Genomic DNA, 23597 nt, shown 5'->3' with positions numbered 1-23597 from the left:
GTATAAGAGACAGCACACACACACACCCCCACCCCCACCCTTTACAGCTGACAGAATCGCATGTAGATTTTTGTTACTGGCATAAATAATATTTTAAATATTCAGATCTCTTGACTGACTAATGAATGCTTTTTACCATGCTGTAATGGTGTGTGTTGGATTTCCATGAGAATTTTGTCCTGATACTCTTTTTGCCACCTAACCACTGGGGGACATGTATCGAGTACTATTAGATTTTGAACTTAATTCTTCAGCCTTCCCTATCTTCTATAGGTATTAAAAAGCAGGTCAGACTTCTATCTATGCAAAGTGTTAGCTTTTTATTGGAGGATTTCAAATTTTTGTTAGTGGTTTTTTTTCCCAGTAATTTCTCATCTGTGAAAAAATACCAACCTTATAACCATACACTGCAGGGTTCTCTGAGTGTTTAAGTTTATGTGCAATGACAAGTTACTTTAATTTTTAGAGTATATTTGTGCTATAACCAAACACTGGCCCCCTGAACTGAAAAAAAACCAAAACCAAACCAAACCAAACCAAACCAAAAAAAAAAACCAAACAGAAAAAGCATGATTTCTGTGGTTTATACTGGATTTGTGGTATCATGGAAGCCTGCAAATACTCCTGATTTTACCTGCCAATATTTTGTTGTGTTCGTTTTTTGCCCTCCCCCCTTTCCTTCTATTCTTGGGGCTCTACTAGCTGGGACTGCAGAGAGTTATTTCATCTTCTATTTAGTGAACAGTAACTTTCTGGTTTCTAGTATAACTGCAAAGGCAGATTTAAAAGGCTGAAGTTACTACATTCTAAGGACTTGGAAAGCAAATGGCAAGACTTCAAATTAGTTATTAACAGAATAAAAATAAATTCTGTGATTTTCAAACCAGTTTCACAGTTTTTGTAAGTTAACAGTTGAAAGTATGCTGTTACTATAATCTTTGATTTCCTGACAATTAATTCTTCTATGTCTTTGTTTTGTTGAAGTGATTTCTCTCACTGTAAATTGTAAGAACTGACCTGCTGAGTACAGCTAATGAAGCTGTGCTACTAGTGTTTATATTAGTTTGACATTTTCCCAGTGATTTCTGGATTCCTGAAGTTTTACGTTCTTTTGTTCTGAAAATTTGGTTGGATTTGGTTGTGTTTAAAGATTAAGGGAATTTTGTTTTGAAGGGCTTCCAGGGAACCTAGCTTCCTCCATAGTTTCCTCTGCTTTCATCCTGTGGAACTCACAGGCACAGCTTGTTTTTAAGCTAATTTGAGTAGGTGAAGTAGAGCAGAAGTTTCATATGAGGATACACTGACAACTTTATGTGTATTGTTAACAGCATCCTATTTATTCCTACTGGTAGCTGCTTTATCTGGTGAAGTGTTGTGCAGCATTATCGCATGATGTCAATTAATACACTGTGAGACTCTTAATACAAGTGAATTTTTAACATACTTTTTTTTTTTTTTTCTTTTATGAACCCTATATGAATTCGTGTTTCCAAGTAGGAAGAAAGAAGGCAAATGCTGGAAAGAAATGTAAAGTTAGGACTGCAGTTAGTAATGGTGTCTCCCACTTTCCTTCCAGGTTGTTTGCATCCGTTCTACATGGAACGCTCTGTCACCAAAGCTGAGTTGTGATTCAAGACCTCTCATTTTAAAAGCACTGAATGAATTGTTTGCCCTGGTTCCCTCATTGACAGTGAATACAAATGAATATGAGGTATGTACTCATAGGCTAAGATGAGTCTCTTCTTTTAGTGTATCTTCATATATGAGATTTAAATGTGCCTGCTTGTTTTTAATATCTCTAAATTGAACTCACTGCCTAATTCAGGTTAATCATAATGCACATTTCCACACAGTTTCACAATTTTAGCTTGCATTAGTGAATGCTGGGAGATAGATGAGAAATTTTAGTGCAGGGTTGATCAGAGACTTCCCTCTCCCAGAATGTGAGGACATGTGAATGTATCCACAGTTCAAACCTGTGCCCATTCCACTTTCCTGGCTTGAAGATGTGGCAGCAGTTTGTTTCAGGTAACTGCCTCTATTTCAGCTGCTTATCTGGTTAAAGAAAATCTGAATGCCTGTTTGGTTTGTTTTTATAGACATTCAGAGCTCAAGTTATCAGCTTCCTTTGGAACAACACACAAAACAAGGTAGGTATACCACTGAAAATGTTAATTCCTGGTGTCAGCAACTGGATATTGAGTTTGATACCTTTCAGTCAACACAAGGTTGTCAGTATCAGCAATCTCATTTTCCAATAGTGTTTTCTTCTTGTCTTTAACTGTTTAACACCATTTTTGAAGCAGTGTAATGCATGTGAAAAGCAGTAACTGATGGTCCTAACATCTGCCCCTCCCAAGAAGAATTGTAACACAAGCTAGTTTGACTTCTCTGTTAGACTCCACCCTTGACATGGTGAAGCATTCATGGCGAAGCTGCATCTATGATAACTAACTCAATTCTTCAATGGGGTATTGTAATGCGGCGGAAATGTTGGACCATCATCATCATGTTGGTGGAACCGAAGTATTTTAGTTTATATATAGCTTGGATATTTCTACAGTAAACTGCCTTCACAGAAGTAATGGTGTGTAGTGATCAGAATGTTTGGTGCCAAGCCCAGATAATTGGTCTTGCTAGTTTGAATTGTATATATAAATTGAGAGTGCACCTCAGGAAAATATCATTATGTTAAAGTATTTTCCAGTGTTCAGTGGTTAGTGGATAGGCTTTTTCTGTATGTCATTTCCAGTAGGTAGCCATACCATATGTGTGATTTTTCTTTTTCTTCCCATTAATTTTCTAGGATGCTGTTGTAGCCATTTCAGCCTATAAATCACTCTCGTCATTTGACTCTGAAGAACATAAAATTCTTCATCTTCCTGAACAGGTAGCAATGCTATATGTTTAATAGCAAAGACATCTGACACTTCCATCTGACATGGGTTGTATCCTTTCGCAAGGGAAACAAAGTGTTGTGCCATCTCTACTAGACAATCATCAGAGCCTCATAGAAGGAATATGAGCTCCTGTTGGTGAAATGGAATGGTATTATGTATGCCTAACATAACTAGAACTTCAGAGAGGGGAAAGGCACAAACAGAGGCTGAGGTCTAAGCAGTCGGAAGATGGTTCTTCTTTCATTGGTTACATCAGCATGTTATTTTCGATCATCTGATTTACATTTTATGCTCTTCTGTTAATATTGCAATTGAGTCTTGACACTAAGCAGTTCTTGTGATTACTGCTTCATCCACTGCAGTAACACTCATGCTTAGTGCTTTTGTTCCTGAAATGGGTAAGCCAGTTTGAAAAGTAGGTACTGGTTTTTGATATAAGCTGAAAACTTTACCATTGTTTCTGTTCTGAATTTTTACAGCATAACATTTTGCTTTTTTGTTTAGATAAAGACAGCCAGAAAGGAATCAAGGTACTTATTGGAAAGCTTTTAAGCATGTAGAGGGTTGGTAAACTCTGAAACTTCAATCTGATAAATTGACTCCATAACCTTACAAAATGAAAGAGTGCAAGGAGGTGAACATACAAGGTCATCTATGTGGCTTTGTTTTTACAATAACCTTGTAAGAGAGACGAGGCAATAATCAGTAGTCCATCAGTACTTTATGCCATAGTAAATACTTCTGTAAGTTTTTATTTATTGCATTATTACAAGGTTGGCTCCATTTGCATGTTGTAACTGGCTATTATGAAAAGGTCAGGATAAACAACTTCAAAATTAAAAAACTGGACTTGTTTTATATAAATAAATGAGAAGAGTTCAGCATAAACCTTACGAATGAAAAATGTGTTTCACGTAGAAGAGTACAAGATAGAATGAGGCGAATCTCTAAACACTGCTGCAATACTAAATCTTTCACAGTAATACATAGGTCTGTATTATTGACACTTTATAATTGTTAGAAAATGAATAAATATGTTTTTACTGATAACCTTTTAAGAAGTGTTAAGTTTTTCAAACCCTGAAAACTAATACAGAAAAATAATGTATATCAGAAATGCTCTGTGTATATTAAAGTGCCAATATAAAATATTGTTTAATTGAAGAAGAATTGGAGTGAAAATGAAGTTTTAATCATATTCGTTGTCTGTAAGTGTCAAAATTAATTTTACTGTTACAGATATGGATTTACATACCCATATGATTTTTATCAACAAGTTTTGGCTTTCATTCAGGTTGAAGAAAAGTGTTTATTCTTTCAGCTTCTAATTAATTAAATTGAGTGAAATTCATGTAATGGGGAACTCTTCATATTTAATTGGTATTTTTGACACTTGGCTGACACTTGGAATCATGAAAGATAATGAGGATTCAGAATTTTTGTGCTGATACTTCTTTTTTTTATCTTTCAGGCACAGCCAGAAGTTGGCTCACAGGAGGAGGGAGACATGAGTGAAGATGAAGAAGAGGAGGAGACAGCAGCGGATCTTTTTGTTCCAGGTTCTTCATATATCAAGCTGTTGTCTCTAACACCAGTTTCTGTTTTAGAAGGTATAATATTTTCAGTATTTGGCATTACTTTGCAGATTTGTAGTCACAATGCCTGTACAGACGTGTGGCCTTCTTCTAATGCAGCTTCATGTTAAAGTGCACCTTTTTTTTTTTTTTTTTTTTTCTCCCCTGAGAAAATATCTTAGCAAATTACAGGTAAAAATGTAATGTAAAAGTTCAGAGGAGAACAAAACCCCCAACTCATTTTTAGGAAGACATTGAGTCAGAAGTTCTGATAGTGGTAAAAAAGCTTAGAACATGAGGTAAAAATTCTTGTCCGTCCTATATGAAAAGCCAGTTGCTTATTATTTACTTCAGGTGCCCATTGTTTCATCACAATGCAGCTTCAATAAGGAGACTGAGCAGATGGTTTTAAAGTCAGCTCTGGAAAAAACCCCACACCCAAACCCATAGTGTTTTATAAACAGACTATTAATAGTATTAAAACAATGCACAGGTATTAAAACAATGGACAGGTCTTACAAGGAGCAACTGAGGGAACTGGGGGTGTTTAGTCTGGAGGAGGCTGAGGGGAGACCTCATCCCCCTCTACAGCTCCCTGAAAGGAGGTTTTACAGAGAGATGGGGATGAGTCTCTTTAACCAAGTAACAAGTTACAGGACAAGAGGGAATGCCTCAAGTTGCACCAGGAAAGGGTTAGACTGGATATTAGGAAGGATTTCTTACAGAATGGGTTGTTAGGCGTTGGAATGGGCTGCCCAGGGAGGTGGTGGAGTCCCCATCCCTGGAGATGTTTAAGAGTTGGATTGACAAAGCACTGAGGGATCTGGTGTAGTTGGGAACGGTCACTGTTAGATTAATGGTTAGTCTAGATGATCTTCAAGGTCTTTTCCACCCTAGATGATTCTGTGATTCTGTAATGCTGTATACAAAATCTACTTAATCAATGCTTAATTTTAATGGTGCATGTTGATACAATAGGTGGTCTCTGGTTGATGCATTTCTTTTGACACCTATGCAGTTGAATCACCTTTAGTATTTGGGGTTTTTAATTTTCACTTGATTACTCTCATTAAAATGCTGTCATACACTTCCAGTTACAACATTATGACCTTAGTGCCTGGACACACACATTGGTATTTCACCGTTGTTCGTAGAATGCCTGGGATCTTCATGTGTGATTGCAATCTGTAAACTTTGCCATGAGATAGTAGTAGTATTTTGTAGTATTTCCTCCCCCGTGGGGGCTCCTAGAAAGATCTATTCGTTAAGTACTCCATGCATTGGCACCTAGAGTATGTGCAACCTCACCTAGAGAGTCTTTATGCACTAACTAGTAAGTTCTGGCAGCTTTGTGGGGAAGACTGACATAGCCTACTTCAACTAAAGAGTGAAGCACCTAGGTAGAAAACTCAAGCTGTGTAACGGGTGCTGATCTAGGCAACCTACCAGGAATATGGGAACCCAAAATGGAGTTTAGAGAGAACAGACTGAATGGAAAGATGCAGCTACCACAGACTGGTATAAAAACGTATATGCAAATAGCTTTCCAACCCAAATATTAACTGAATAGATTCTCCCTCAGAGGCACCTTCATCTTCTAACACTTAGTTAACACAGAATACAGAACAGCTGAGCAAAAGCTTTAGTGACCAGCAGGGGTGGTTGTTGTGAGTTAATTGCTCCACTGAAAGGGTATGAAGCTGTATTCAAGAGAAGATGTCCAAGATAGGTCAAGAGCCACAACATCTCTGTTCTGTTGCAGCTAAATCTGTCAGATCATCTGCTGGAATCCTGCTGTTATACATTATTGAGATTAATTCTCTGCTTCCTTACTGCTTAGAAGGAGAAGGACCAAGATGCTTTTTAAGAACAGTCTCTGTTTCTCAGTTTCCCCCGGAGTCCCTGTTAGTGCACACCAACTCTACTGAAACTTCTGAGGGAGGTTTAGCTTGCTGCTTGTGATCTCCCTTCTTGCTTTTCCTGGCTGATTCCTTAAACTCTGAATTGCTGCTTCTTTTCCTTCCCTCCCCCCTCTTTAATCCTTGCAGGAGGAGGAAAATCTTTAGGGTTTCTCAGCTTCTGCATGCTTCTTGCTGAAGAGGTGAAAATGCTATGGCAGCTGCAGTTAAAGGGTTCCAACCAGAAGGAGAGCTTGTCACTTGTATTACAATTGAATTGTGCGGTTTTTTTCCAAGTGTCTTCTTCATCTCTGGGGGAGGAAAATGTCAAAGCTTGCAAACAAATCTACAGGCCCCATTTCTGCAACAGAGCTGAAGAGAAATTAGGAAACAGAGTAAAAGTAGACTTTCTCTGGCAGTTTATTGGAATATGCTGCGATTCTGATTTACCATAGCTGTCTGCTTATGTGAAGCATAGGAAAATGAAGTTTTCTTAGCATTTCCTCTGAAATATCTTTAAAACTGATTTGTCATTTCATTTTCCATATTGTTTCAAACCATTGGAGTCCACAGGTTATCAGAATGGGTATGACAGCCTTATTATTTTTTCTTTTAATAGTTTTTAATTCTGGATGTCTGATACCTGGTAGTCAGAGAAATAAAAATGATCCCATATAAACTTCAGACGACAGCAGTTTATTTTTTAGTATTAGCATTGAGAAGTGTATCTCTGCAGGAAGGCTGCTAAGAATTTTGTTCCTGTGATGCTAGTTACCTCTTTTTTCCATCAGACTGATTCCAATCATTAAAATATGATATTCTAGTGTTTGCTGCACATCTAGGTGTTTCATTAAATGTATCCAGATTCTGTAGTTTAAGTTATATCTGGCAGCCTAGATCCTTGGGTTGTATCTCTTGACTGAAGGGTTGCTTTTTGATGTCTCATGAGTGTTAAATCCTTTGGCATAACTAGCAAGTGCAATAATATGACAGCACTGGTACTACATGTGCTAGGGCATCTCTGTCAGTGTGGATGGTTACCAGCAGAGAAAGAGCTGTCCTCTTTCAGAAAATGTTTCTTTATTGCTGTAGCCACACTAAACAAAAAAAGCTCTTATGAAAGTCTAGAGCAGGTAAGAGGATAGTGTTTTCATGTCAATGTATTCACTTTTGTTGGAAATAGTATGTGGTGTGGAGGATTAGGGACAGAGATTCATAGTTTCGGTGTGAATCACGGTAGTGAAAATTGCTACCTGCATTCTGAGGTTTTTGTATAAAGCACATTGGCATTACAGGTGGATGAAAAAAATCCCCAGATGTAAGTACCCTCCATGCCGTGGTACAAAACCCTGTCAAATTTAGACTGCTATTGCCCTATAAAGTGCATTAGCACTAGTGCACTAGAAAGAGCATTGCTGAAAATCATGAGAACTTGCTGCAAATAGGAAATGTGAGGAAGTTCCAGTATAAAACTGTTTTATTCCAAGCTGCCATAGGTATTTCTTGGACTCAGAAAGGAGTGAGAGCCATTTTGTCTCCTTTGTCCCTCTAGTTCCTAATCAAAGTGGGACTGCATGTGATTTGGGAAGTTGTATGCCAAAGTTTCAAGACTAGTGTGAAACAGCTGTTTTGAATAGCCTTAAAACTCAGTTGTATAATGAAAGCACTAATGGACTTGTAAACATAACAGGTTTGCAAGGTGCTGGTACAATGTTGGCTATCAGTTGTGATGTGATAACAAAAACCGTGCAGTCATTTATATGTACATATATGGTACATACAGAAACACAACACTTTTTTCTAATGTGTGCCTGTAAAGGCTGCTTCAGACTGACTTCACAAATGAGTAATAACTTTATATTAATTCTACATAATGTTAAACCTGGTTAGACTATAAAATGCATAGCTTGAGAGCACAGAACTTAATAAACAATTTATATTGCTATGGTAACAGAAATAAAGGTAATACTTCCCTGGCTGTATCCACCATTTGCATATACATGCTCTCTATCCATCTACCCTCTTTGCATTGTGCTTCTTTTAAATCTCTTTAAGAACAACCTGATTATAGAGACAGTATTTTCCACTGTGTTGGTAAACTTTGGTTTTATTTCTCATTGTCCTTCTGTCAGCTTGTGCTAGTGTTATTGATGTAACAATCAAAGAATGCTATCAACAGCTCATGGAATAGTTAAGGCTTTTTTTTCTTTGCAGCCTTAGTATCTGATGTGACTTCCACAGAGCCTCTTGAAGTTGAAGTGTGGTGTCAGCAAGTATGGTGTCAGAGACTTGCTAAGAGTTCTCAATCTTTGACCTTGAGCTTTCATCTGAATGTGTCATTACTAGTTTATCTCCCCTGAAACATGGGTGTCATTTTGGGTTTTCCAGGGTTTATTTGACATTCCCTGTCCTCTCTCCTCACTTTCTTGCACTTCATCCAGGATTTGAAGAGTTTGCAACATCACTTGTTAAACAGGAGATGACCAACATGCCCCGTGGTGTGTATCATTCTGCCTTGAGAGGAGGGACTGTGCGCTCAGACCAGGGAAAGACCATAGCAGGTGTTCCAAGCTTCTTGCTGAAAATGTATGAGAGGAACAAACAACCAGGCATGACACCAGGTCTTGCAGGTAAGCTGTCGCTTTCCTGAAGTTAGACAAGTATACATGCTTTGACCCAAAGATTTCTATGAATCTGAAAGTGAATCAGATTAAAAAACAGTGACTTATGCTGCTTGCATATGTTTACATACGCTTTTAAATTGTTGGCTTAATGAAGTTTACTTTGCTTTGTGTTCTCCACTGACTTATGCAAGACTTCTGAACTATTAGCATGAGCATGGGTATTGATCTTTCTTTTCCCCTTTCCTCCCTCTTTAAGCTGGCATGTTGTTGTGTTACGACCTCCCTGTCCATCTGGGCAAAGATGGCAAACCTATTAATCGATTTCTGGCCAGCAGAGGACGCAATTTCCAGCAAATGTTGGTGGCTCTTATTCATGAGGTAAGCTGCTGGCTTTTCTTCCCTTTCCAGAAGCATTATGCTTCCTTCCCCCCCTTACTACTTCATTTGTTTATGCTAATTATGAATTAGTATCAGCTAGCAATGGCATGTATGAATGCATCATAGTTAACTAAAGTTGCTGTGAGAGTTAACTAACCCGATTTGAACATCTAAATGCTTTTTTCAGTGTCAACTGCTGAAGTACTTCTGAAAATCAGTAGAACAGAAGGTGACTTTTGCCTTTATATGCCTTGTAGACTACTATACCTGCCTTATACCTGTCGTATGTAACCAGTTGTAGATGAGTAGCAGGTCTGAACAATGATGGAATGCTGAAAAAATGATATGTACACCTTGCTAGACTTGCTACTTTATTCTGTCTCTTAAATGTTTCAGCTCCCTGACCTGTTAGGCTTATGCCAGTGAAACCGTCCAGTTACCTTTGGTGTGGTTTTGGGAAAAGGACATGAAATAAGCCTCCACTTAATCACTACAGAAAATAAAGTACTTGTAACAAAATCTTTCAGAATCTTTAAAATTATGGTACTTTTATGGTTGATATGAAAGTTGATCTTTGAAAATTTTGGAGAGCAGTAAAACAAAATAAGTAGTTGAACTGTATCTATGGAAATAAATGTTCTTTTCCCAATTTTATGCCAGTGTGAGCAGTTGCTAACGCAAGTGGAAATGTATTAATCTCTTGAAAAGTTCATAAAATAGTGCCGTTAATAAAACCATTTTGTATTGCTGCAGAGGTTAATTACATGCATCTGAGGGTGAAGTTTCTGCTCACAAGACATAAATAAGAATGTATGAATTATGTCAGTCAGATATGAGCAAGAGAACATAGATGATGATAAATAAAACTTTAATAAAATTTAGATTGAGTCTTAGCTATTATGTCCACAAAATTAAAAAGTGTGTGAATATGTGGACATTTTAAAGATTTTTTTTTTTTCCACCCAACACCAATACTAATTCCTGTTCTACTTTTCCAAGATAGAAAAGCTTAAATGGTCCTATTACTCTCCCTTTCTCAAACCTATGTACAGGTTGTTTGGTGCTGTTAAAGATAATTTGGTTGTATGCTGTTTCATACAGAGGAGCCTTTTCTTCAGAGCACAGGATGAATCCTGTGTTGACAACAACCCAGAACTGTGTAATAAAAGAAAGTGTTTTATATTGTACTTGTTGCAGTAGTTGGAAGAGGTAAAATGAATGTGATAGGGGTTGCAGGTGGGAGTGTGTCTGGGTCTGGATTTTGGTTTGTGACTGATACCCAAGAGACCTACGAGCCTATGTGCTGCAAAATTTCTTTTTATTATGCTAACAAAATCACTGATACCAAAGACTTTCTGTTATGTAGGGATTTGAGGGGGAAGGTTGCATGCACAGGGTATGGAGAGTTTTCTGTTTCCAAACTGAAAGCCTGACACAGAATACATGTGTCTGCAGTGGAAGATAATGGGGGCTACATTGTGATGGCTATGTTGTGATCCTCTGATGCTCCCACATGACTCCCTTCTGCCTTTGCTTTCAGGGCCAGCTTACTGCTTGTTCACACTGCATTAGTACTGATTCACTCTCTTGGTCTTTTCAGAGCAAACTAGCTCCCTCTCTAGCAAATCTGCCTGCAGCATAGTTTGCCTGAAATTTCCAGTCAAGTGATGTGGTTATGTACCATGTGAAACTGGATGCTTTTACCTAGTGTAGTTTTCCAGCTCTGTACCATATTTCAAACATTTCTGTGTACTAGCATACACACAAATTTTTTACCTTTCATACAACATCTTACCATTTTGGTCCTTCTCAACTGAAAAGTCACAGAAAGTAATAATCATGTCTTGGGACCCCAGAGACACCACATGGATCCCAGTAGAAGTGAGGGCCAGTGGTACAAGGACAAAAGCCAGTCTGCAACAGTTGGACTGGGATATAGAAATCTCTCCCTGGTGCTGTGTTAATGAAGGCAGTTTCAACAGGGTTATGAAGTAATTAAGATGGCAAGTTCTCTCAAACTAGTAAAAATAAAAAACTCACCTTTACACACAGATCTGAAGGTATCTAATCATGTTTGCAAATTTAATAAGTATTTTTCATCTTGACATCTGTACTGCTAAAGAATGAAAGCAGAAACTGGAGATGATACCTGTCATAATCACAGGAGTGTGCGAGTCACTTAATGCGTGTTTTCTAACTACTTGGATGCTCCAGTGGAGAGCAACAGAGGAGGTCTACAAGGGTACTGCAAAATATGTCAGAAGAGCAGATTTAGAGTGAGTAGCTCTGAATGAAGCATAGGTTTGCATAGCATCCAGAAAGAAAAGCTCTGCCTTCTGTGTAGTTGCTTCATTCAATGGGACCTGGTTCTGCCAGAGGTTATATAATAAATTATATTATGTTATAATAAAAGCCATGTATTAAAGTGTTATATAAGCTGAATTACAGTGGAATAAGGATTAGTTCTAAACTATTGTGTTGTAAACTACTCACCTGTTGCCTTACTGAAGCACCAAATACAATCTCTGCTAAAAAAATTATTTCTGTGTACTAGCTGTTATGTGATTATAACATCCAGCAGCACATAAAAATTTACTTTTCTTGTGCTAACAAGCTACCTTCATAGAATTACAACCTAAAATGGTTTGCTTGACAGAGCATGGGTTTTTATTGAATATGGTCAACTGCATGGAGTTAGTGAATACATAACAATGAGTGGAGACAGAAATATTTTATCAAGCACCTCAGAGTTTTACAAAGTCAAATGATTCAAGGTGTAGTAAAACTGAAAAGAAATCCAGGTATGTTTGAAATATAAAGCTAAACACAAAACATCTTCAGACAATCCTAACTGTACCCTTTTAGTGAAAGTTCCCAATAACTATAGAATTTTGATCAAAATATATCAGTATTTCTGTTCTTGGCTTTGTCCTGGTTTCAGCCGGGACAGAGTTAACTTCCCTTGGGCTGAGAGGGAGCCCAGCTAGAGAGCCGGGTCTGGATCGGTCACTGGAGCATTCTGTATCGTGTGACATCATGCTCAGTATACAGGTGGACAGTGCTTGTTCACGCCCCATTTCAGTTTGGGTTTCCCAGTTGGCACAGCGGGATTTCTGGTGGGGTTGGGATTGCTGCTTTGGGGACGGGCTGTGTACTGGTCACCAGTTGGTAAGCCACTGCTGCATTTTACCCCTTTGGACTTACTATTGTTACTGTTGTTTTTTTACTATTACTATTTTTTTTTATTCAACCTATGAATTTCTTTTTTTTTTGTCCATCCCCTATTTCACCGGGGAGGGGCGGGGGGAAGTAAACATCTGGCCACATGGTGATTGGCTACCAGCTGAGTTCAAACCACAACAGGCTTACACTGCTTGCCTTTTTTTCTCTTGTACATAGAGACAGTTATAGTTAGGGTTGTCAGGAAAAAGCTATTTGGGCCTTTGGCTTGAAGTGAGTCCCTGGGCTCACTGGACTGAGTTTCATGCATTAGTGTTTGTTTAGCCCTTGGTGTTCTTCTGGGGAGCAGAGTTTAACAATAAAACCAGGGAGTTTAAGCTACAAAGTTATCACATAGCAGTATTGGTCTAAGAAAATTACATTAGTAGGATGTAGGCTCATTTTTCCCTGCACTGGCTATATCAATTAACGTGTTTTTGCAAAGTCATTGCTTCAGAGTTCAACACAGCACATTAAGAAACTTTTTAAAGGGATTTTATATTACTGGAATGACACTTGTTTGCTACTGCTTTGACTCCTTTTTATTTTCATTTGGGGGGGAGGGGTTTGGGGAGGTAACTCTCATAGTGACTTTTTCAGTAAAGTAGGAAGTGTTTCCTTAAAAAGAAGACAAAGTTGTCTTTCAAGCATTGCAGTCAGCATAAAACTGAAAACTACGAGGTGGATGTAAACACCAAGAAATGACAATTAACTGGGAGATAGGAAGCATCCATTTATTTTATCTCTCAAAACCCCCTACTAGCTGTCATTTCCTTAGTTAGGGATTAGCTGTCATCAGTATAATTGCCATACTGGGATAATAACATTTTTATCTATCATCTGTAGAATATGAACCTCCAGGTTGCATATCTGTTTCTGCATATGCTTAGTTGCCATTATTACACTTAGTTTTTTGAGAACTGGGATACAGGGAGGGTCTTGAGACAACCGGTTTCATTTTGTGAGATTCTTTACATGTAAAAGTGTGGCGTGAGATTCTGCTACAAAAATGAGTTACATGAGGTTTTTATGCAGAGGAAAAAATTTCTTCTTGTGTGTTTAAAAGTCTATAAAACATACAAATTACAAATACCTGGGTTTAGCTGTCATTCAAATCTAACAGTAACAACAGTAAAAAGGTAATTAACTGTTAAACCATAATGGGTCATACTTACTCTAGGTGCTATTTTATTCTAGATGCTGTTCTAGCTGAGGGATTGGATGCAGCTGTAATACCTGTCAGCAGGATCAGATTAAGATGCAGAAGGGGTTTTTGATGTTGTTTGTACTGGTATCTCATGGGAGACAGAACATACAGAAACAGCGATGCATTTGAAATGCTGTGTTGCCCTTTACTGGTCACTGGTGACTTGAAAGAGGAAGGTCATCTTTTCCCTAGAAATGAGGAAGTGCGGTTTGACTATTAAACAGAGCTTGTTAACCTCTCTTTGAGATGATGTAGTCACATTGGTCAGAAGTCACACAGATTATGAGTTTTCTTAGTTTTCTCTATGGCTGCCTGGATCATACTGCACATGAAGTCCCAGAGGTTTATCACAGTCACCTGGGCTGAATCAGATAATTATCTGTCACCCTTTCAGTTTTTGGAGTAATGATTCCTGGGAGTTTATAGTAATAATGTCTTACCAGCTTCGCATAGCTCTGTTGTGAAGATGAATGAGGATGAATAGTCACATACGTTCATGTCATGTACCATATGTTTTGGTGGTTCTGTAAATGTATGTTTTGAATTAAAGTTATTAGGCTTCCAGCTAGCTACCCAGCTTTTCTTTCTTTAGTGGAGGTGAAAGGAACAGTTCATGCTACATGCAGAAAGCACAAAGGCAGCCTGCTTTTGGCACACAGGTGTGGTAAATGTTGGCTTTGACAATCTAAACTGGTGCAGGTTTTAAAATAAAGGAGGATAGTCTTGCCCTTGCATGTTTCTCAAGATTAAAGTGCTTTCTGTGTGTTGGAAATAACACAGTCATTTTTCACTAATAATTATTGATACTTAAAGGCACAGGTGCAAAGTTGGCTGCTAGTGGTGAGTTATGCAGTGTTAAATATTGCTCTACAAATACTAATCATGTTAGACACACTGTACTCATGGAAGAAGCATTCCCTGCTTCTGTTTTAAGTGTGTTCATTAGATGTGCTGTGATGATATGCATCTTTGAGCACTAAAGTGGAAAGCTCATTCTGTAAATTTCTTTCCTCATTTGATTTTGGTGTACTTAAGAGATTCAACAGCTTATTCAGAACTTGTATGTGGAGTACCTTAAGATGATAATTGGATTTTCTGGAGCAGAACTCCCTGGAGTGTATTTTTTTCTGTGCTGAGGTATTTCAGTGGATGTAGTTCAGATTATGAAATGCTTTGTGCTGGTTTCCACTACTGAATTTACTGAATGTATCTCCTCCAGTGATGTAATAGTATCCAGAAAGTAAGTTTGCCGACTGAATTTTGCTTTTTACTCCTCAGTCTAATGTGCCTTGTAGAAAGACTTTTTTTTTCTCACAAAGGAATGCTGGGGGAAGGATTTTGAAGTCTGTGCATGCAAATAGGTTAAAAAGAACCTCTAAGGAAAATTTGAGATGAAAGGAGTTGCTACTTCACTATTTCATTGATACTGATGTGAATATGTAATGCTATCCTTATTTATGAAATCCCTGAAGCTGCAGTTTATACATCCCATATGTGAGGACACTTAAAACATGCTTAAACATTTCACTGACATATGGTTATTGTCTCAAACATGTTTTCACAGCCACACATTTGTTAGAGATGAGCTGAATGTAAGGACCATGTGAGTTGGAAGGGCTATCAAGATGGAAACCCATTGTACTTAGTAAAAGAACTTCCTGGGAATCGCAGTCTCCCTTCTCTACAGCAGATTTTAAGTTGGGCCATAAATACTGATATCATAGTTTCTAGGTTCTTTAAACAGTATTATCTCAATTAGATACCCAGGGAAGTGATAGAAACATGTTTAATTTCACTGTTCCCTAAATTTGTTTTGTGTGCCCTCTGCTGGCTATGTATCAGTGCAAAACGAGTAAGCAGTACACAGAGACATCTGTGATAGCACAAAGGCACCAGTGATGAAAGAAAGCTCATCCAGAATTTGCCATGGTGTTTGATTTTTATTGGGAATGCACTGGAGAGGGGAAACGAGATCCTGATTTAATTTTAAATCACCTTCCAGTCTTGCAGAAGCATGTAAAACGTGTGCCATGTGTATTCAGAAGTGTTGAAGTAAAGAGTGGTATCTCCTGTGGTTTGTCTGCATTTCCCTATCTTGGGTTTTGGCCAACACAGTCTATGCTTCTGTGTCTTTTCAGGGATACATGTCCTTCTTAAGCATTGATGAACAGGCTCAGATTACTAGCTCCTAGCTCATGCTGTTTCTTACTGCCTCAGATGTCAGGCTGCAGCTCTTCCCTGAAAACTACTTGGCAGCCTGGTCTGGCTATGCTGCCTCCTAAGAACATCCCAGGACCAGTGTGGCAGTGTTTCACAATCACTCGTCATTGGTTCAGAAGTCCTCTGAGCCCCTTTCCATGCATCTCCCACCTGCCCAGTATCTTCTTACGCATAAATTGCGCACTCAAAAGAACATGAACTTAATTGTCCTCTTTGTCTGTACTTGCTAATATTAGTTAACTGATGCTTAATGTAGTTTTTGTTACTACTGTGTATCCAGTGGTACAGAAGAATTAAAAACTGCAGTTTCTGTACCGGAAACCAGCAGTCATCAGCACTGTTTATGTGATAAGCTTCAGTACCATGTCTTATCATTTTCAGTCATAGATGAATTTTATTTGAATGTTCTTTGTTATGTGAAGATGTTTTATTCCCTCTTGTCTTCCTCTTATTCCACATATCTGCAAAATGGTTTCTGCCATGAAGAAAGTTCATTTAACAAAAGCTGTTCTTCTGATCATTGAGCACATCTGCAACTTTAAATAAGATGCCTGAGGTGCTAATAAACATTCCTGATTAGACCACATTGTCTGATTGCTTTAAATGCAACAATACACCTAGAGCTTTGTGTTTCCTGCATGAACATCTGCTTTTGATGTGGTGCACAAGTGTGGATTATGTGATGAACTTTGTAGATCACAGTAAGACCAGACAAATCTAAATGCACAAATCTAAAATAGTGTCAGAGTAGAGGCAAAGGGGAAGACTGGAGTTGCTGCAGATGCCTCGGGAATCCAAGGCAAACAATTGTGACTGGAGCCTTGACTGCTCATCAATTTATTGAAGGAATTGATGAGCAGAGATTAGAGGGATGTGTGAATAAAATTCTGGTTAAAAAGGTGGGGTGGATTAGGTCATCACTTTTGATTGGTTGACTTTTAAATTGTCTTTATTTGTATAGATGTGTTAGTACTTACACAAAACTGTTTTAAGTTCACCACTGACAGTGGGCATGAGGCTTTATCACGGTCCTTCAGTTTTTGATGTAAAATCCATGTAAAGAATATTGACTGCTTAATGTACATCATGAGGGGCATAACGTAGAGGGGTTGAAGCAGGAAAACTTAGGACAATAATCAATGGACAAGGGGAATTCAGTTTATCTTAGTTAACCATTCTGTACAGAGGAGGCCAGTGGAGCACATGATGGAGAAAGGAGAGTTTTGCATACCTTGAGGCATGGAGTGTTTTATGTGTTAACAGTGACTAGTCTGTGTAATAAAATAGGAAAAATGTAATGATCTTCTGGGATTAAACCTGGCAAAATTAGTTATTCAAGGTGGGCTTTGCACAATTTTTGATCACAGCTCATGTGTTCTTTTAATTCAGAAATAGAAAGTGTAGGCCTTAAACAGTGGATACCGGGATATATCCCATCTCATTGCAACCTGACATGTTTACCTTTCCCTTGTTGAAAATTGATTGCCCTGGAAACTGCTGAGGTTGATTAACTCCAATGGAGTCCGAATGGCTGCAATGACATTTTTTCACATTTTTGGTAGAGGCAGACAGTAGAAATAACTGGATGGTAGCAAGAAAAATCAATTCTGTTGCCCACTGTGGAATATGATGAGCTATAACAATAAACACTCATCGTTTTAATTATGGAGTTTATGTTGTTTGTGGGTCAAAAACCACAGCAGTTTAAAAGGAGAGGACACCTGAACTCCTATCATACTTCAATAAAATGTTGCTGCAATTAAGACAGTCCTGGACAGAGAGAAATAGAGCCTCTTCTAATTAGTTATTATACACAATTTTTGTGAGTAAATATATTTTGATTTATAAATTGCATAACATGCAAATTGTGAGGACAGCATCTTCTGGAAAAGTCTTTGAGTCAGTTTGCTATGGTGCTTATTGAAGGGAACAACCTTGGGCTCCTGAGGAAAGTCCATGCACATACATCAGATTAGAGTTGACTGAGTTATTCTTTGGTTGTGAAGTTGGGGCTCTCATACCTACATGGGACTTGGAGGCAGACTGGCAGAGCTGTTGCATATTCCTTTAAACTATCTCTGAGATGGTGGTGTTTCTCTCCTGTTAGTTCTATAGTGGTGCTTCCTGGGAAGAAACTTTGATTCCTTTCTCTCTTTAACAGTTCCTTTTCTTAAAGGAAGTTTGAACTATGTACTTGAACATAGTTATGTATACCCCAGTCATGGATACTAAGTCATTGTGTATAACCTCCCTTGTATTTAGATAGTCATCTACTTGTATTTAAGCGTCTGTTTAAAAATTTTAGAAGCACATAAAATTTACAAAAACTGTGACAATCATAAACTGTACTAACATCTTTGTTAAGGTATGTATTGTTTGTCTACCAGTGGTACCAAGTGTTGTGCTTACTGCCGTGTATAATTCCACTGTGCTCTCTGGGATCCAGTTATTTATTCAACTCCCTGAAGCAACCAATTTTGTCTGACCTGGGTAACGAAGTTGAAAGTAGCTTGGTGTGGGTAGTCAGAAAGGAGAACAATGTACATTATCACTTTAGTTTCCTGCACCCATGTGTATTGCCCTATGGGCATGAGCAAATGGTTGATTGCAAATCAGAGGTTGGAGAACATATATTCTGCATATGTTAGACTTAATAAAACTATTTCTACCTTTTCTGGTGTATTACACAGGTTAACATTCAACCTTCTGAATGGCACCGCTCCATACTGCTGCCACAGTCCTGGTTAGGATTTATGAGTCGAACCTACAGTGCAATCCTGCAGGTAATTTTGAGGTACATAGTATTGTGCACATTAATGTTTATTCAAGTGGTATGGATTTTATTTTTACCAAAAAGAGCATCCATGCAGGTTACAATGATTTAAAAATAAAGCTTGAGGTATTTAATAATAAGATTACAAAAATGAAATCAAAATAAGATGAGTCTCCAGTTAATGGCAGCACAATCTGGGATACTTTGTAGAATTATAGCTTCTGCTTATGCTTCATGTTCTTTCAGTCTTGTTCCTGTGTCAAGTGACAGAATATGTGAATTCTTAGAATTTTCAGAATGTGAAATTTTAGCTAGAGCTCTAACCTATTGTTTTGAGTAGGAATTTTTTAATAATAGTATCACAAAGGAGACGGAAGCTATTGAGTAATGATTCATTAAATAGAACTTCTCTTAACCAGGATGTAATGCTGTCACACTGTGAGAGACTGGTCTTTTGATTTTTCCACCCTATATAATGATTAGGAAATATCTTAAAACCTTTCTTTCATTAGGTTAGCTGACCTGATATCTAGAACAACATAGTGCCATTTGTTTTTTAAAGAAGAAAATGGTCTAAAAAACTTGTAACAAATAGCTGCCTTCTAGAAGGTTCTTTTTGTGCTACTAGAAGGGTTTATTTGAATTTCCAGGCCACATCAGCCGTTTTCAACGTGAGCAGCTCTGGTTGCTGAGCAAACTCTAGAATCTTTGACTGTTCTTTGTTTTGCTGTGCAACAATACGCTTCTCTTAACATTTTCAAAACAAGTTTTATGTCGGACATCAATAAAATACCAGATTCCAAGAGCCAGCCCCATTACAAAGCAGGCAGCAGCAGTTTGAGTTGTAGTTTTAGGTCGTAACTACAGAGGGGGCCATTGTTGCTTGTACTTAATTACTTTCCTGTTTTGCTTCCCACATGAGGCAAGATTTCATAAGAAGCTTGGTATTTACCAGACTTGTTTCTGAAAGCCTCTATAGAATGTCATGCTATTTTACAGGGCAGTAGAACCTATTTTTGTTGCTTCTGAAGTCCCTCACTGGAAGTCCCTCACTGGAGACCTAGTCTCTTTACTTAGTCCTTATGCTTCTGTAGTACATTTAATCTGAAATGGCCAAAAAAGACTACAGTGTAAGATGAGCAGTCTGAATCATACATAAGTTAGTATTTCTAAACAGCTAGTAGAGTTATAATTTTTGCAATATGGAGGCAGATGTTCAGAGTCTGGTTCACCAAAACACTTTTGAGAAGATTTTTTTTCTCTCTGGACACCTGCAAGTCCTCTTGTTTTTTATTATGTCTACTCACATGCTTAAGCACTTCTTCCAATTTGTGCATTCAACATATTTTTGAGACTGAAGTCAACCTCATTATAATCATCCTATAGGTCTTGATTTAATACAGAACTTACACCAGTGTTTATGTGTTTGGGGAAGTGGCAATAGGTTTTTGCATAGTTTTGTGCAGTTTTCTCTTTAGTCAGTGTGTTGTATATTGTACTTCAATCTCTGTGGAGAGTCACCTTTTGAGTGACACTTGGATTGCAGGACTCTTTTACATTCTCAGGTTTTTATGTACATCCAAACTACAAGTATTCGGTACCTGAAAAACACAGCTTATGTGCCTGTATTTTTCAGTTAAGGCTTAATAACTGACTAAAGAGACTGAACATTAAAACAAAAGTGCTTAAAATATAACAATTCTAAGAGGCCAGAATCCATAACATTTCCTTTAAGGTACAGAAAGAACTGTTGTAGCAGGTTGCAGGGAGGTTGATGTTCTCAAAAGGGAAAGAATGAGGAATTCTGTTTAGGTAATGAATCAAGAAAGTGATGTTTTGCTGTTAGAATCCATTTTAGCTAGCAGGCTTCTAAATGTCATTTCTTGCTTGTTGTACCCCTTCCCCTTTGTACAGACTAGGAGAGATGTCTCAGTATCTGTGGGTGGTTTTGCCATCTGCAGCTTGTTTTCTGCGCTCAGAATAAAAAATTATGGATTCTTTTACTTAATATATTGTATATTATGGTGGAATCCCATATGAAAAGCAGTTAAGTTCACATATAAGTAGCCCCCAGGTGAAAGGCTATGTCCATTACCTCAGTGTTCTTTGAAGAATATTACGATAATTGGCCTTGTGAGATCCACTTCTGACTTACTCTGTAATTCTGCAGGGGAGGCAGGCAGAACTGGAGATGCAGTTAAAACATGGAAAAGAGGATCCTGAAGAGGTGCAGTACAAACAGTTTACAGCCTGGCTCTGGTAAGGAACTTCCTGTCTGCTCCTGATCACTTGTAATGGCGGATGAGATGGCAGAGGAGGGCAAGACTTCAAGGCCTTTAGTTTTGCAAGTTTAAAGACTGTATGAGCACTAATGAAAAAAACCCCAAACAACCAATCAGATACAGTGACCAAGGTGAAGAGTGGGGGAGCAGGAAGAGACTGCTGGGCAACTTGTGAGGATTCCCATATGCACAAATTCACAGGTACCTTCCCCTTTACAGAGCCTGAAACTTTGGAGTGAGCAACTGGAAGGAATGGAAAACTTTTATTTGTTTTCTGTCATGTTAAAGCAGACGGTTTATGCAAAGAGCAAAACTTACTTGTAGAGAGTAAGTGAGTTGTCTCACTAAAAATGACTTGGTAAAAGAAGTGTAAGCCATGGGGTGATGTATGTCGTAGTGAACAGAGACACTCCTTAGTTTGCATGGTGAATTGGCAGTGTTGACCCTGAGGATGTTGTTTAAAATCAAGCACATGATGCATACCCTGATACATATCCTCAACCACTTCTGCTTCAGCTGAGGAGTGTGCCAGGATTTAGCCATGTATTTGAATAGTCAGGGGGACTAAGTGGGAAGTAGGAGGCTTCATGGAGAGAAAGAATGAAATATTAATGGACAGTATAAATGTCTATTTCTGTGCTTGTTCATAAGTGCATTGGGAACAAAGTATGTACAAACAAAACCAAAATGCCCTTTGCCCATTTCAGTCAAAAAGCTGTTACTAAGTCCCACTCAACAGAATACAAAATTTACATCTGTTGTCCAACTCAGTCTAGGTTACGGAGTTTCATAGTAAGATCCATAATGGTATGATATTGTAGAAGAGACTCTTTATGTTGCAGTGGCATAATTTTCTGCTGTTACTCTCCCTGATTGCTTTCTTGATAGAGTATAAAACTTCCCAGGTGAGAAGAATGCCTATAACAATGCTGCTTTTTGTAGATTTTTTGTGAACCAATTTCTGCTCTGTATTTCCTAAATAGCATTAATAGAAACTACATCAAAAATGAACAGAATTCCATTTAACAGTAGAGAAAAAAAAAGTAGTAAGTGAACTGAGAGCCTGATATTAGCCTTCATGTTTTTTCCTGTTCCTTAATAGCTTGGTGCTTCAGGACTCCAACTTCAGCACCCATTATTTATTTGTGTTGCCCACTGGGTTTAACCTGATTGTTGACAGCTTGATATAAACTTGTGTTAATACTTTATTGTGTAAGTACTGTGCCATTTTGCATTAGTATTTGCCAAGTTGGTGTATTTCTACTGTATATAGGTTTGAAACTGTGTGCAGAACCAGTGTGGTTATGAACGAAAGCCTGAGTAGGTTTCTTTTAAAGCCCAGATATAACTCAGTCTTATACAGCATTATTTTATGAGGCATGCATTTTTAGTCTTCTGTTCGCGTGTTGTGGAACTGTGATTGGTGTATCTTTTTTGTAGGATGACAGACATGGCCAGGGTGGTATTGTATTTATAGTCTGGAGGACTGCTTTCCTCACCCAAACCTGGCAATATAGAAGACTCACTGTATCTGCTTCTGTCTTTGTATGAATGCAAATCTAAATAAGTGCAGACAAGTAGCCTACTCTAAATTAACTACAATAATGTGTAAGAAATTATAACTACTCCTATGGCTTTCATTTAAATGAAATCATGTTACGATACTGCCTAACAGCATAACTGCCTGTAGTGGTTTACAGGTCTATAGCAAGTGTAGGATAAATTCTTGTGGTTGTCCAGTGTAAAACATTGTCATTTTATTATGCAAAGACATAGCACAGTGATCTAGAGTCTTATGTGTAGCAGCTCAAAGAACAGTTTTATGGCTACTGCATGAACATGCATTTTACAGAAGTGTCATAAAGTCAGCTAAGAACATTGGCAATGCACATGAGCGTACAGAAATGTTGGGTGGTACATAAGCAATTTACAGTTTTAATGCTTGTGATTAATTTGTGCTAAATCTTCTGATAGCCAGATGAGATAATTGTTAACCTAGAATGGACACCTGTAAGGCACAAGGGGAAATCACTTGAGTTCATGCTATAGTATAATGAACATGGTATGAATTCTTCCCGTTTCTGTTGCAGGGTCAGAGATATGTTGACGGATGTCATCAAAGGCGCTTCCAAGTAAGAACTGCTAATTTACTCTTTTGTGGCGGAAGATGTAAGATAATATTTTCTGCAGTTGGTTATCTGCCAGTTTCATAATGTCACATGAATGCTGTTCAGAAAAGGAACTCTTGTCCACCTTGTGCTTTTGAGATTTTTACCACTGACTCTGTCTATTAGAAGGATTGATGCCTAATGTTTTGAGTAAATCCTAGATAGTGCTATATGCACTGTCTTCTTTTAACTAGAAGACTGCCTCAAGTAGCTTCATTTATCTAGAAGTTGGTTGATCTTTAGTGGAGTATGGGCTCTTCAAAACTGTTTCACTTTCTTGTCAAGGTGTCTGCCCAGGTTCCCCCAGAGACAGGAAATTACATGTTTTCACATTGTGACAGGCTTGCTCATTTG

General features: G+C 38.0%; 1 protein-coding gene across 3 annotated transcripts in view; it reads left to right on the top strand.

Moving 5' to 3' along the window:
• The window catches only part of FOCAD (focadhesin), a 138552-nt gene that overhangs the window by 71913 nt on the left and 43042 nt on the right, over window positions 1-23597 (top strand). For all 3 annotated transcript variants that reach the window (XM_026866246.1, XM_026866245.1, XM_026866244.1), the window contains exons 16-24: window positions 1577-1711; window positions 2100-2150; window positions 2807-2890; window positions 4372-4510; window positions 8814-9002; window positions 9253-9374; window positions 18711-18803; window positions 20964-21052; window positions 23166-23207. In XM_026866246.1, coding sequence (XP_026722047.1) covers window positions 1577-1711; window positions 2100-2150; window positions 2807-2890; window positions 4372-4510; window positions 8814-9002; window positions 9253-9374; window positions 18711-18803; window positions 20964-21052; window positions 23166-23207 — 944 coding nt within the window. The remainder of the gene's footprint in view (window positions 1-1576; window positions 1712-2099; window positions 2151-2806; window positions 2891-4371; window positions 4511-8813; window positions 9003-9252; window positions 9375-18710; window positions 18804-20963; window positions 21053-23165; window positions 23208-23597) is intronic.

The sequence above is a fragment of the Athene cunicularia genome, assembly GCF_003259725.1.
Source record: "Athene cunicularia isolate RWA chromosome Z unlocalized genomic scaffold, athCun1 chrZ_part2, whole genome shotgun sequence".
In the NCBI taxonomy this organism is placed as follows: Eukaryota; Metazoa; Chordata; class Aves; order Strigiformes; family Strigidae; genus Athene; species Athene cunicularia.
Note: the sequence above shows the minus strand (reverse complement) of the source record. Positions and strands in the feature narration are given on the sequence as shown.